This window comes from Pongo abelii, chromosome 6 (genome assembly GCF_028885655.2).
Source record: "Pongo abelii isolate AG06213 chromosome 6, NHGRI_mPonAbe1-v2.0_pri, whole genome shotgun sequence".
Taxonomy (NCBI): domain Eukaryota; kingdom Metazoa; phylum Chordata; class Mammalia; order Primates; family Hominidae; genus Pongo; species Pongo abelii.
The window spans coordinates 63,473,213-63,487,152 of record NC_071991.2 but is presented as its reverse complement, the minus strand read 5'-3'; the positions used below and the strand labels follow the sequence as shown (position 1 = coordinate 63,487,152).

The window sequence follows — 13,940 nt, the reverse complement described above, 5'->3', positions numbered from 1 at the left end:
GGCTCCCCCCTAGTTTAGTCCATTAGTATATTCTTCAGCAAGTGTCGAATACCTACTATGCATCAGATGCTAGGTCAGGCTTTTGGGAGTTCAGAATTGGCCCTTGTCTTCGAGGAGGTCTTAGGCCCATTGAGAAAATGGATATGCACATAATAATAGAGGTAGCAATTGTTGTTATAGGGGGTTGGTTGAGAAGTACCAAAAAGGGAAGGATCCAGCAAGCACCTCATCAGAGCTTAGTTCTCAAACCATACTGAGTTAGGTTGCCATTGTTGGCACAATCATCTGTACGTGAGCTGACAGATTGACATATATGTGTGTTTCGTCTTCCCAAATGGACTGCAAAGTTCTTGAGAACAGGTGGCCATGTGGAGGATATGGATCCCAGGGTATCCAGGAGACATACAATAATGACTAAATTAATGAGGGAACTTGTTGCTTGGTGACATTAAGAGTTACCCGTAGTTATTAAGGCAGAGATACCAGACCCCATTGGTTAGATCAGAACAACCTGATCTAATTCGATTAATCTGAACTCATGCCTGTTAACAGAGCACAGTTGTGAAGCCAGAGGGAAGACCCTTAAGAAGAGATACTGAGGCCATTGCCAGGGCAGTGTTTGCTGTTTCTTTCAAGAGAGGAGGTTGTCAGCTCATTAACCACATATCACTCTGTCCCAATTCTCCAGAGGCTCTAGGAATGCTCCTGCTCTCTTCACAGGGGTGGAGGAAGAAATCAGTTGTATCATCTTCAGAATCTCATGTGATTCTTGGTATTTATTTATTATAGTCACTTTTTATTGCTATGGTCAATTATTTGCAAATAATATATGTATCATTTTAATTATATGATATCCCAAGGAAATAAATGCCTGGATTAATATAACAAAATACATTTGAACAGGATGGAAACTGGGCTAAGTTGTATTTGTGGGAGCAAACTAAGCTTCAATTTAAAAAAAAAAAAAGATTAATTTTTACAAGTCAGCAGTTGTCCTATCTCTAATATTCTCCCGTGGTCTAATTTCTGACAAGTGTGAAGATTAGAGCCAGAAGGGAATATAATTAAGGTACTTGCTGAAAACATTTTATCTTAAAACTGTGCACTATGAAGATTTTAGAGAAGAATTTTCAGTAGATTTAAAAATTAATAGAAAAAAATTTAACTGAATTTTTATTATTAAAGCTCTAGAATATGACTCATACCTCTATAGGTGTCTGTTATGTTTGGCTTCTGAAAACACTATGTGTTACCAGAGGGGAATCTTGGTCTAGAACCTCCTTGCCTTCAAAGCTGAGAAATGAATAATGAAGAACCCCTTTTCTGTTTAGGCTGTGGAAAGTTTTTAGCCAGCTGGTGGGTAAAGTCAGATGAGCATTATTCCTGGGAGAAGGCAGGTTCCTGTAGGAGAAAGATTTCACCAATCAGTTGTTCACTTTCCCCTTTGAGTTATGCCTCTTGAAGTTTTCTACCTGGGTTTAAAATGAATCCACCTGGGGCATTACCCTCTGCATGGCCTTAGAGCCAGTAGGAGGATGAAATTATCCTTCCGTAGTTAAGCCTAAGTTATAACATTTCAACTTGCTTCCAAAGGTGGAAACATGGCTTCTGCAGCTTGAACAGACTATGCAAGAAACGGTGCGTCATTCTATCACAGAAGCCATAGTGGCCTATGAGGAAAAACCTAGGGAACTGTGGATTTTTGATTTCCCGGCTCAAGTTGGACTAACCAGCTCACAAATATGGTGGACCACAGATGTAGGAATAGCCTTCAGTAGACTGGAAGAAGGCTATGAAACAGCCCTGAAGGATTTCCATAAAAAACAGGTATTTTATAGATTTGTGATTTTGAGACATAAAGGAACTTCAAGACGTAAGCTTGCTTCATTCATTCTTTTAGTCATTCATTTACCGAGTGTCTTCTGTGTGCAAAATACTATGCTGGGAAGATTTTAGCAATCAGTTGTTAAATCATTTTTTACCTTTGTGGTATCCTTCTACATTTCTGTATGGGTTTTTAAAAAGTACATCATGTCTATTGTCTTCTAAGGCTCTAGGAAAGCACTCATACTAGATACTGTACATGCTTATTTTCTTCTGTGTAAGACTCTCCAACTAGGCAGATCATGTATTTATTAGAAAATATGTGCATGATTTGCATTACTCAAAATGGTGGAGGGTGGCTCAGCAAGAGCAAATATTTTCATGGGCTTTGGTTTTCTGTTAATTATAAATTACAGATGAGAACTTTGAAAAATAATCTATTTTGAATTCTATTTTATTGATCCCAGTTATCCTGTGACCTTTCCTTAAGTCTTTCATCTTAATATGTGCTGTGAGCTGTATAACGGTTCAGAGATCTGAACTGTTCTTTGGTCTTATAGAATCAGAGTATATTAGGCTTGAAAAAGAGTTTAAGTATTAGTTTGTCTACTCTTCTGGTTTTCAGTGGATAAAATCTGAATCCATAAATATGAAGTGGCTTTCCCAATGTTGCACAGTTTATAAGTGAACCTGGTAGGATTGTACCCTCTTCCTGGTACTGAGTTAGAATGCTTCCCAATGCTCCTCATCACCCCTTTTCTGCTTTAGCAGTACTTTTACTTCAATAACTTAAGAATCAAATAGATTTGGATAGTGAGTGATCCTTGTATTATTAACACATTTGAAGATTCAAGTGTGGATTATTCCTTTTAATTTTGCTCTTTCAATCTTGCATAGCGACCACCCAACTTATATTACTAAAGAAGTTTTGGTACCACTTACTTTTGGAGAAAAAAAAAAATTCTTGATTTTACACTCTTAGGAAGATAAGGTAATTTTTTCTATTTAATAGGCTTGAAGTTACAGGATTCAATTTAAAGAAGTGGCTGGTTTCTTCCTACGGTGCCATCTTTGCAATTCTAGTAACTACCACTTGGATGCTGAAGCTGAGTAGTTAAATTTTTTTTCATGGACATAAATAACTGAGATAATTAATTAAATGCAATTCTGCTATGACTTTCTTATAAAATAGCCTCTGGTTAGTTAATTTATTGATATTTATGCTTTTATTATGACCATTTTCGTTATGCATTTAAGTAAGGACATTTAAAAATACTTGGTTAAAATAATATCCTCTTTTAAATTTCAGCTATCCTCAATCACTACACAAACTTAAATCTTTCTACAAGCATATTCCTACTTATTTTACTCTGTTTTTTTTTTTCTAACTCTTATCTCCAACTTGTCTTTTTTTGTTTCTAGACTGTTTTATTGCTTACAAGGTTAAATGATGTTTTATGGATATTTATTATTTATATCAGCTTTTTTTATTTCTTTGTTATTTTTTGCTGTTAAAGATGATAAAGAAAATATAGTCACAGAAAATGAAAAGAAGGGACATAACATTTAAACAACACTCATAAATTCATTTTCAAGAGAAAAATTATTAACATTTTGGCATGCAAACATCAAAAGTTTTTTCTCTATTTACTATCTTTATCTGTCTTTATGAATGTATAGACATGCCTATTTATAGGTATAAACATATAAATCTGTAGCTATTTATATATAAGTGTAATTATTTATGTAGCTATGTATCTGTCTACAGATATACATTTAAAAAAATTCTTTTACATTCCATACATTTATTTGATTACTTTATATTTTCACTCAATATATTATCTACATTTTTTCTTGTCATAAATATACATCAGATCCACACTAAAAGTGACTGAATATTATTTCTTTATGTGGATATACCAGAATTTATTTTCTTTCTTCTCGTTTGTTTAGGTTTACTCTGGTTGTTTAACTTCTTATCAGGCACTGCTCTAGGTTCTGTGGTTCTAGCAGTGATGTTCCTCCACTCAGGCACTTACATTCTAGTTAATCGTTAATAGATCTTAACGTCTCTCCTCAAGAATCTTAGGATCATTTATTCTGTTCTCTGCTCCCCATCTTACATGTAGTCATTTAAACCTTATTTTTTAAAAATTATCCATTAATTATGGTGGGAGTGGTATTATTATTTCAGATCTTAATTAGATTTACCAACATATTTACCAATGACTTTGCTCATTTTTTATTATTTTTCACCTGCTTCCTTATTTGTGAATTAAATTCCCTTCTTTCTATAGAATATATTTTAGCAGTTTGTGCAGTGGTGAATTGTTACAGGAAAATTTCTTGTCCCTTGTCTTTGACTTCCTTTTTGATAATTTAGCTGGGTATAGAATTCTAAGGTGATAATGTTTTTAATACCTGAAAAATATTTTTCCATTTATCTTATGGCTTTTATTATTGTTATTGTAAAATCTTATGTCATTCAAATTATTTTTCCATTATAAGCTATCTGTCTTGTTTTGGGATAATTTTAAGATTTCTTTCTTTTTGTGGTTCTGATAAAACTTTTTTCCTTGTAGCATATGATTAAGAAGAAAGAGGAATCCAGGGCCAGATTAAGTAGACTCAAATCTCAGCTTCTACTATTTATTAGCTATGTGACTATGGACAAGCTATTTAGCTACTCTATGCCTTAGTTTTATCATCTGCAAAAAACGGACAATGACAGTACTTGCATCATAGGATCATTAGAAGGATTACTTAGTTAATATATGGAAAATACTATTTTTTTTTTGAGATGGAGTTTCGCTCCTGTCATCCAGTCTGGAGTGCAATGGCACAATCTCGGCTCACTGCAACCTCTACCTTCCAGGTCAAGCAATTCTCCTGCCACAGCCTCCTGAGTAGCTGGGATTACAGGCACCCACTATTATGCCCAGCTAATTTTTGTGTTTTTAGTAGAGACAGGGTTTCACCGTGTTGGCCAGGCTGGTCTCGAACTCCTGACTTCAGATGATCCACCTGCCTCGACCTCCCAAAGTGCTGGGATTATAGACATGAGCCACTGCGCCTGGCCAAATACTATTTTTAAGTAGTGTTTTAGTTTATGCGCTATATAAGGGCTGGCTATTGCTGCTGTTGTTAATGCTACGACAATAATGATGATGGTGGGCAATGTGGTACACAACTTATTTAATACATTTTCCTCAGTAATTTATAAGAAAAATGTTCAAACATACAGAAAAGCTGAAAGAATTTTGCAATATGTATGCCTACCACTTAGATTCTACAATTAATATCTTGTTTTATTTTCTTTATAACATGTCATTTATAAAACCCTATAACCATCCATCAATTCATTTTGTATCTATGAATCATTTCAAAGGAAGTTGCAGATACCATAATCTTTACCCCTAAATATTTCATTATTTAAAATTTTAAATTTTAATTGAAAGGTAAACACTGTGTATATTTATGGGTACACACGATGTTTTGATATCTGTATGTATCATGGAATGGCTAAATCAGGGTATTTAACATATGCATTATCTCACTTTTTTTTGTGGTAAGAATGTTTAAAAGGTACTTTCTTACCACTTTTCAAAAATATTTTATTTTGTTACTAACTGAGGTCACCATGATGTACAATAGACCTCTTGAACTTACTCCTCCCAACTGAAATTTTGTGTCCTTTGACCAATAGCTCCCCAAACCTTCTACCCTCAGCCTCTGGTAACTACTATTTTGCTGTTTATGTAAATTGGACTTTTTCATTTAAAATTTTATTTGTATAAATGTATGAAGTACAAGTGCAATCTTGCCACCTGCATTGAATTCGTAATGGTGAATTCAGGGCTTTTTAGGGTATCTTTCATCTGAACAATGTATAGTGTGTCCATTAATTTATCATCATCCACCCCTTACCACCCCCTAATGATTCCCAGTCTCCATTGTCTATCATTCCACACTCAATATCCATGTGTACACATTGTTTAACTCCCACTTTTAAGTGAGAACATGTGACATTTGTCCATGTCTCACTTGTTTCACTGAAGATAATGAGCTCTAGTTCCCTCCATGTTGCTACAAAAGACATGATTTTATTCTTTTTTATGGTGGAGTAGTAGTCCATTGTATATATATGTCACATTTTCTTTTTCCATTTATCCATCAGTGGCCACTTAGGTTGATTCCATAAGTTTGCTATTGTTAATAGTGTTGCAGTAAACATAGGGGTAGAGATATCTTTTTGATGCAATGACTTATTTTCCTTTCAGTAGATACTTGGTAATGGGATTGCTGGGTCAAATGGTGGTTCTATTATTAGTTGTTTGAGAAATCTCCATACTGTTTTCCACAGGGTTGTACTAATTTATATTCTCACTAAGAGTGTATTAGAGTTCTTTTTTTTTCTGCATCTTCACCAACATCTGTGTTGTTGTTGGTCTTTTTAATAGCCATTCTGACTGTTATAGTATCTCACTGTGGTTTTAATTTGCATTTCCCTGATGATTAGTGATGTTGAGCATTTTTTCAGATGTCCTTTGGTTTTCGTATAACTGCTTTTGAAAAATGTTTATTTATGGAGTTTGACATTTTTATATTCCACATACAAGTGAGATCATACAGTATTTGTTTTTCTATGCCTGGCTTATTTCAATTCACATAATGTCCTCCTGATTGTCATAAATGACAGGATTTCCTTTTTTTTTTTAAAGACAGAATAATATTTCATTGTGTATATTTGCCATATTTTCTTTATTCATCCATTGATGGAGATCTAGGTTGATTCCATAGATTAGTGATTCTGCATAATGCTGAATAATGCTGAAGAGATACAGGTGTCTCTTCAATATATTGATTTCAGTTCTCTGGTATATATCTCCATTAGTCAGATTGCTGGATCATATGGTAATTCTATTTTTAATTTTTTGAGGAAAGTTTATGCTATTTTTCATAATGGCTGCACTAACTTACATTCCCACCAACAGTGTACAAGGATTCCCTTTTTAAACACTTCAATTTACATACCCAATTCATCAGTTTAATTTCAGTTATTATATCTCAATTTCCCAAAGTTTTTTTTTTTGCTTTTTTAAAAATAAATTTTATGGTCACCTATCTTTTCATTGTGGTTTCTATTCTTTAATCTTATTAATTATTTTAAAGAGATGTTTAATAGTTTTACTTAGATTGTTCTACTAGCTCTAGTTCTGAGGCTGGATCTCCTGTTTGATTTGTTTTTAATGTTCATTTTTAAAGGTTATCTTTATGTCTGGTTTTTTTTCTGCAGGAATTTTCTTCCCTAAATTGAGCAAATGTCCCTACAGTGTATCTCCCCTCGCCCCTACCCCCGCAATTCTTTCGGGTTTCTGTAGATCTTCTAAGTTCTGGATGATGATTGTGATTATGATTGAGACAGTCTTGCTCTTTTTCCTGGGCTGGAGTTCAGTGGAGAAATCATGGCTCACTGCAGCCTCAAACTCCTGGGCTCAAGCAAACCTTCCACCTCATGTTCCTGAGTAGCTAGGACCATAGGTGCATACTACCACACCTAACTAATTTTTGTTTTTTTCTTATGTAGAGGTGGTCTAACTATGTTGACCAGGCTGGTTTTGAACTCCAGGCCTCAAGCAATCCTCCCACTCCAGTCTCTCAAAGTGCTGGAATTACAGGTGTGAGCCACTGCCTCGGCCAGTTGTAGATTAATTTTGCAATTACTCAGTTTAGGATTTTCTGATCACATTAGCAGGGTTAATTTGTATGCTTCAGTATCTCAGCTTTATGTTCAACATCTCAGTCCCAACTTTCTGCCTTGCTTGAGGGAGTATGAGAGGCACAACTGAAATGGGAACATTTCTGTCCCCATGTGGCAATTTAAACCTCAGCTCCAGATGTTTGGCTGTCTGTCCAAATTCCTTGAGCTGCCATGGCATTCGCTTATCGACCTCATCATACCTCTCTGCTTTGAGGCTTATTCTTGTTGTCAGGAAGGGATCAATCTCCTCTCTTTCCTTATCTCTCTCTCTCACTCTCTCACTCTCTCACTCTCTCACTCTCTCACTCTCACTCTCTCTCACTCTCACTCTCAGTCTCTCTTCCCCTCCCTCCCTCTCAGTCCCTTTCACTCCTTCTCTCTCACTCTCCTATTGACCTCTCCCCCTTTCTACCTTTCTTATGTTTGGCTATGTGTTTTGTATTTAGATATGTTCTGTTTTATTTAATATTTCTGTGTTAATAAAGAAATTGTCCATGTTCATTTAATATATTGCAAGACCACCTATTATGATGATTATTGTTGGTAATACTGGCTAGTTGGATTGCTTTTCCATTTTTGGTTATCATTAATAATACTGCAAGGAACAGCCTTGTATAGACATATTACATGTATTTTTGTTTATTCAGGATAAATTTCCAGATGTAAAATTACTAGATCAAAGCCTTTTCAAGACAGTGCCAAATTTACCTTCCCAATATCAGTGTATAAGAAGTGTCCACTCCTTCCCCTGTCAACAACATTGGGCTGGTTCTTTTTTTCTTCTCATTCTTATAAAATTATTCATATCCCAGTAGCTTTGGCTGGTTCAACTAATTAATGGAATTTAGTGTTCTTCTCTTAAAATCTTTTAAAAGTTTTCCACTTTGTTCTAGAGTTATACAGTGCTTCTTTTTTCATGTTGGATGAGAAGTAGAGAAAAGGGATGATTTGTGAAGAAAGCATTTATCCGCATAATTATAAAAACACTTCTAGCATGAATTGAAATGTTTGATAGACCAGACAAGCAGATGCCTTTACTACAGTGTTTCAGTTTTGTGACTGGCACTAACATGTATATTACAGAAGCTAACATTTGAATTCTACTAAGCTGTGGTTTGGGTCATGAGAAATGTTTGCATCTAAGTTGAAACCTTTTTAGTTTTCTTCCTTTCAAAATGGATGTAACCATCTGCTGGAGTGTGCTTTTAATTAAAATTATTCTTACTAATACTGTAAGCAGTTTTTTAAATGAGCTTTAGTCATTTAAAATAGCTTAATTTTAAAACTGGTATCAGAGTTGTGTATAATTGATGATTATAAGTAATTCCTTTCAGTAATTCCTTTCCTTGGTTATCCCAAATTGTAGTGAGATAAATAAACCAAGGTAATAATTTTAAACTCTGTTTCCCCCTTGGATCTATGGTTATTGCATATTAGTATTGGGATTAAAGGCAAAAATACTGCGTTTTGAATATATATCGCTGCCTTGTCAGAGTCTTTGAAAAAAGTGGCAAGTATGATAAATTTAATTTCCCAGATTTGAAGTTTCCTTGGTGAAAGTGTTTTGTTTTGGAGGCTTGGGATATGGTAAGAAAGTTTCTCTACTTCTCTTTTATTATTGAGCTGTGTGAAAATCATCAAAAGAGAGAAGTGTTTTAAACTTTAAAAAATTAATATCTGTAGCGTGCAGGGACATTACCCCAGAGAGTTTTGTTAAGAACTCATGATAAATAATATAAAACTTTTCTCATTAACCATCCTCTCCCTCTCAACAAAGACTCGGAAATACCAGTATACGTATAAGAAAGAGACCCTCATTTTGCTGCTGAAAGCCAATTTTGGGCCTCACTTTTAGTTGCTAAGAAATTCTTTTAAAAAATTTGGATACCATATTGGTAGCATTCTTACCTTGTTTCAGCTCTATTACCTGAATAGAGAAGCCTGTCAAGCCTGGAGCTACCAAGTGTATATCGGACACAAGTATTTTTTTTTTTTTGGCCTTTATATAACAATGTGATCTGGTAGCCTTATACTTTATAATCTAGCAGTAACTCACAAGATCATGAGTAGAGCACATACTCTCTACCTCCCCTCTCATCAAAGATTACATTGAATGACAGGTAGGGTATATGAAAAAAAATCATAGTGTTCCTAGAAATACAGGAACAGATGATTTGAGGAATGCTAGGAACATGTGAAATTGAATTGATAGCTGACTAAGAACAGAGAAAATCAATCCAAACCTATAAAAAGAGGAAGCTATTGCAATGGTAAGGCAATTTTCACCCAGCAAAATTTCAGATAAATTATGAACTCACCTTAAACAAATATAAAAAATGTGGAGTTTATGGTTAGTGATAAGGATTAAATCTAGAAGAAATGGACAACTGTAGCTGCTTCTCTTCCCTGTATTTCCCAAGAGGCTATTAGTGAAGGTGTTTGTCCCCAGTACAAAGCCCTGAGAAATGCTTTGCAAGCAAAGTGAGCCATTTATAGAGGGCTTCTATCATGAATATGTTTTGACTGAAGAGCAGGAGTTGGCCTACTTTTTCTGGGAAGAATCAGGTAGTAATTTTTATTTTTGTCTTTGTGGGCCACATAGTCTCTTCTGCATGCACGCATCTCTATTGTGGTGGTTGCAAAGAAGCAATTCGTAATTTGTAAGTGAATAGGTATAGCTGGGCTCTAATAAAATGGTGTTTATAAAAACAGGTGGTGGGCCAAATTTGGTTCATGGCCTATAGTTTACCACCTCTGCTTTAGAGAAAGAAGCAGAACAAATCCTGAAGTAACTGAAGATCCCCACAATGAGAGATGGAGGTAAGAGAAAAAAGGATTTGTCACCCATATATGCCATTTGATTTCAATATGATCCATTAACATGAGAGTTGGTTCTTTGAACAGACGAATAATACTGACAAATTTTTGCGGTTTGGAGAAGAAATCAAAAAACATACCATAAAGGGATAGGGAAAAAACATAATCCCTGTAATTAAGAGATTTTAAAATAACTGTGTACACATGTGATTTTTTTGCTAATAATTAAGTCAAAATCTAAAATAAATGGATGTTTCTCTATGAATACTTTTTCTAGAATTGAATCAAAATAATTTAGAAAACTCAAGTAGACCATTAACGATGGAAATAATTGAAATGGTAATCATGGTAGTCAAAGATGGGCACTCCTTCCTAAATAGGATCCTGTTTCAATGATTTTATCATGGGAAAGGTAAACACCATGTTACATCAACTGTTCTGGAATATAAACAGAGATGTAAGGATTTTCCACTTCTTCTATAAAGTTCTAATATACTTGATACAAAAACCACACAAAGATAAAATACAAAAGAAAATTCTTTTGGCAAATCTCCTAAGTTAGCGTATCTTCCTTTTTCTGTGGATTTTTTACTTAACACTGGGAGACAGTCCTTATGGGTCTTACATTTATATACCTCTTATGAACAGAGGTAATGATTGTCCTGTTCCAGATATATTTTTATAGTGAGCATTCTTGAAAATAGAGATAGTATCTCTCTCCAGAGCAAAGGGCATGTTGACTTATTATTTAGTATAATAAAAATAATATCTCTTCCTAGGGCAAATGTCAGACATGCTGTCTTTTATAAAAGATTTGCACTCCCTAAATCCAGAATGTTTCTCTTGTAACACAGCTCATTGCATGTGCTAGCCCTCTTTGAATATCCTTTGAAAATTTGTACTCAGAGATAGTGCAAATGCTAATGTTCTAATATTACTCATGGTATTGCTGTAATAAACTGTGCTTTATCTCTGACCCAGGAGTCTCATGTCTTCTGCCAGCATCCATGACTTGTTAGCCTGCAAGTAGGATAAAATTTCACACCCCTCACATTTTTCAATGAACATATTTTTGAGATTCATCTTTGTTGTTGCATGTATTTGCTGTTCATTATTTGTTATTGCTTACTAATATTACATTGTATACATGTACCACAATTTTTCTACTTATCCTCTTACTTGACATTTGGGTTTCCAGTTTGAGGCTATTATTTCTAAGTCTGCTTTAAACATTATTAGATTAAGTCTTTTTGTGAACATATATTTTCATTTCTCCTGGGTAGAAGCCTAAAAGTGAAATTGCTGGATCACAGAGAAAGTGTACGTTTAACCACTTAAGAAACAGCCAAACAGTTCTCTATTGTTATACTCCCATGGACAATGTAACAGAATTTCAGTTGCTTTTTATACTTGCCCATATTCATATTGTCAGTCTTTATAATTGCAGCCATTCCAGTGGATATAAAATAGTATATCATTGTGATTTTAACTGGCATTTTTCTAATGTCTAAAGATGTTGAGCAACTTCTCATGAGGTAATTAGCATTCGTACATCCTCTATTATGAAGCGTCTATTAAAATCTTTTGATCTTTTGCTCCATTTTCAAATAATTGGATGATTTGCCTTATATATTTTCAAGACAGGGTCTCACTCTGTCAACCAGGCTGGAGTGCAGTGGCACAATCTGCAGCCTCAAGCTCCTGGGCTCGAGCGATTCTCCTGCCTCAGCCTCTTTTGTAGCTAGGACTAGAGGCAAGCACCACCATGCTCAGTTAAACATTTAAAAAATTCTTTTTGTAGGTCTTGCTATGTTTCCCAGGTTCTCTTGAGCTCCTGACCTCAAGTGATCCTCCTGCCTCGGCCTCCCAAAGTGTTGGGATTAAAGGTATGAGCCACTGAGCCAGGTCTGTTTAAATTATTGATTGTAGGATTTCTTTATTTATTTGGGATACAAGTTTTCTGTTTGAAAATGGACTACTCATTTTCTTAATGGCATATTTTATCAGAAAGTTATAATTTTGATGCAGTGTAGTGTATCAAATTTTTTTTCATGGCTAGTGCTTTTTGTGTCTTTAAAAAAAATTTTTTTTCTGTGTGTGTGTGTGTGTGTGTGTGTGTGTGTGTGTGTGTGTGTGTGTGAGATAGATGTTATTGCCTGTCCAAAAGTCATGAAAATATACTTCTATTTCTCGCAAGGTGCTTCATGGTTCTGGGTTTTTCCCATTAGGTCTACAATCCATACCTCTTTCCTTTTTCTATTGAATTAATGTGATACCTTGGTCAAAAGTCAAGTGACTATATATATATATATGTGTGTCTGTTTTCAGATTCTCTTATTCCATTGATCTGTTTTTCTGCCTTCGTGCCAAATCCACCTTTCTTAATTACCATAGCTTTATAGTAATCCTTAAAGTCATTTTATATATATCCTCCAACTTTGTTCATTATTTTCCCCAAGATTGTTTTGACTGTTTGAGGTTCTTTTCTATACAGATTTTACAATCACATTGTTTATTTGTACAAACCTAATTAATTTTTAGCCTAATTAAATTGTGACTGAGGCAGCCTCTAAATATAAATTTTGGAAGAATGAACATCTCAATAATTATGGTTCTTATAACTCGAGAACGTGGTGTATCTCTTTATATAGGTTTTCTCTAATTTCTCTCAGCAGTGTTTTCTGCAGTTTTCAATGTAGAAGCCTTGCACATTTCTCACTAGATTGATTTTTAGGTAGTTGATGTGTTTTTATTCTATTTTATATACTAATTTTTAAATTTTATTTCCCAGTGTTTTTGGCTGGTACATAGAAATTTATTGATTTTTAAATATTCACCTTGTATCTTGGGGCTTTGCTAAATTTACTTACTACATTTAGTAGTTTTAAAATATATATATATATACTCTACAGGGCTTCCTATGTACAGAAATACATCATCTATAAGTAATGACAGTTTTCATCTCTTCCATTCTTTTTCTTTTTGTTCTTTATTTCCTTTTTTTGAGCTATTGAATTGGCTGGGCCTCCAGCACAATATTGAATAGAGGTAGCGAGACATCCTTGTCCATTTACATTCTTTGGTAAGAATAATGTTTCTCCAGTAAATATGATGTTAGTTGAATGTTTCTTGGAGATGCCCCTTATCGGATAGAGGAAAATCCTTTCCATTACCACATGCAGAGAGTTTGCATCTTAAATCAGCATTGAGCTTTCTCAAATCTCATGAGATGACCATGCCATTCTGTTATTGTGGTGAATTTTTGAAAGCCAACTTTGCATTCCTGAATAGTAAACACTTGGTTATGAATTATCCTTTAAGTGTATGTGTGTGTGTGTGTGTGTGTGTGTATTTTTGGCTGGATTCTATTTGCTATTATTTTGTTAACAAATTCTACATTTATGTTTATCAGGGACATTTGTCTGGTAATTTTCTTTTTCTGTGATATCTTTGCCAGATTTTGAAATCAGGATATACTCCTTAGAAGGAGTTGGAAAGTGATCCATTTATATCTATTTTGTGAAAGAGTTTATGATAG

General features: G+C 34.4%; 1 protein-coding gene across 1 annotated transcript in view; it reads left to right on the top strand.

Annotated features, from left to right (window-relative positions):
* Positions 1 to 13,940, top strand: part of DNAH11 (dynein axonemal heavy chain 11) — a 359,682-nt gene that overhangs the window by 107,733 nt on the left and 238,009 nt on the right. The window contains exon 30 of the mRNA XM_054559402.2: positions 1,594 to 1,827. Within this exon, the coding sequence (XP_054415377.1) occupies positions 1,594 to 1,827 (234 nt within the window). The remainder of the gene's footprint in view (positions 1 to 1,593; positions 1,828 to 13,940) is intronic.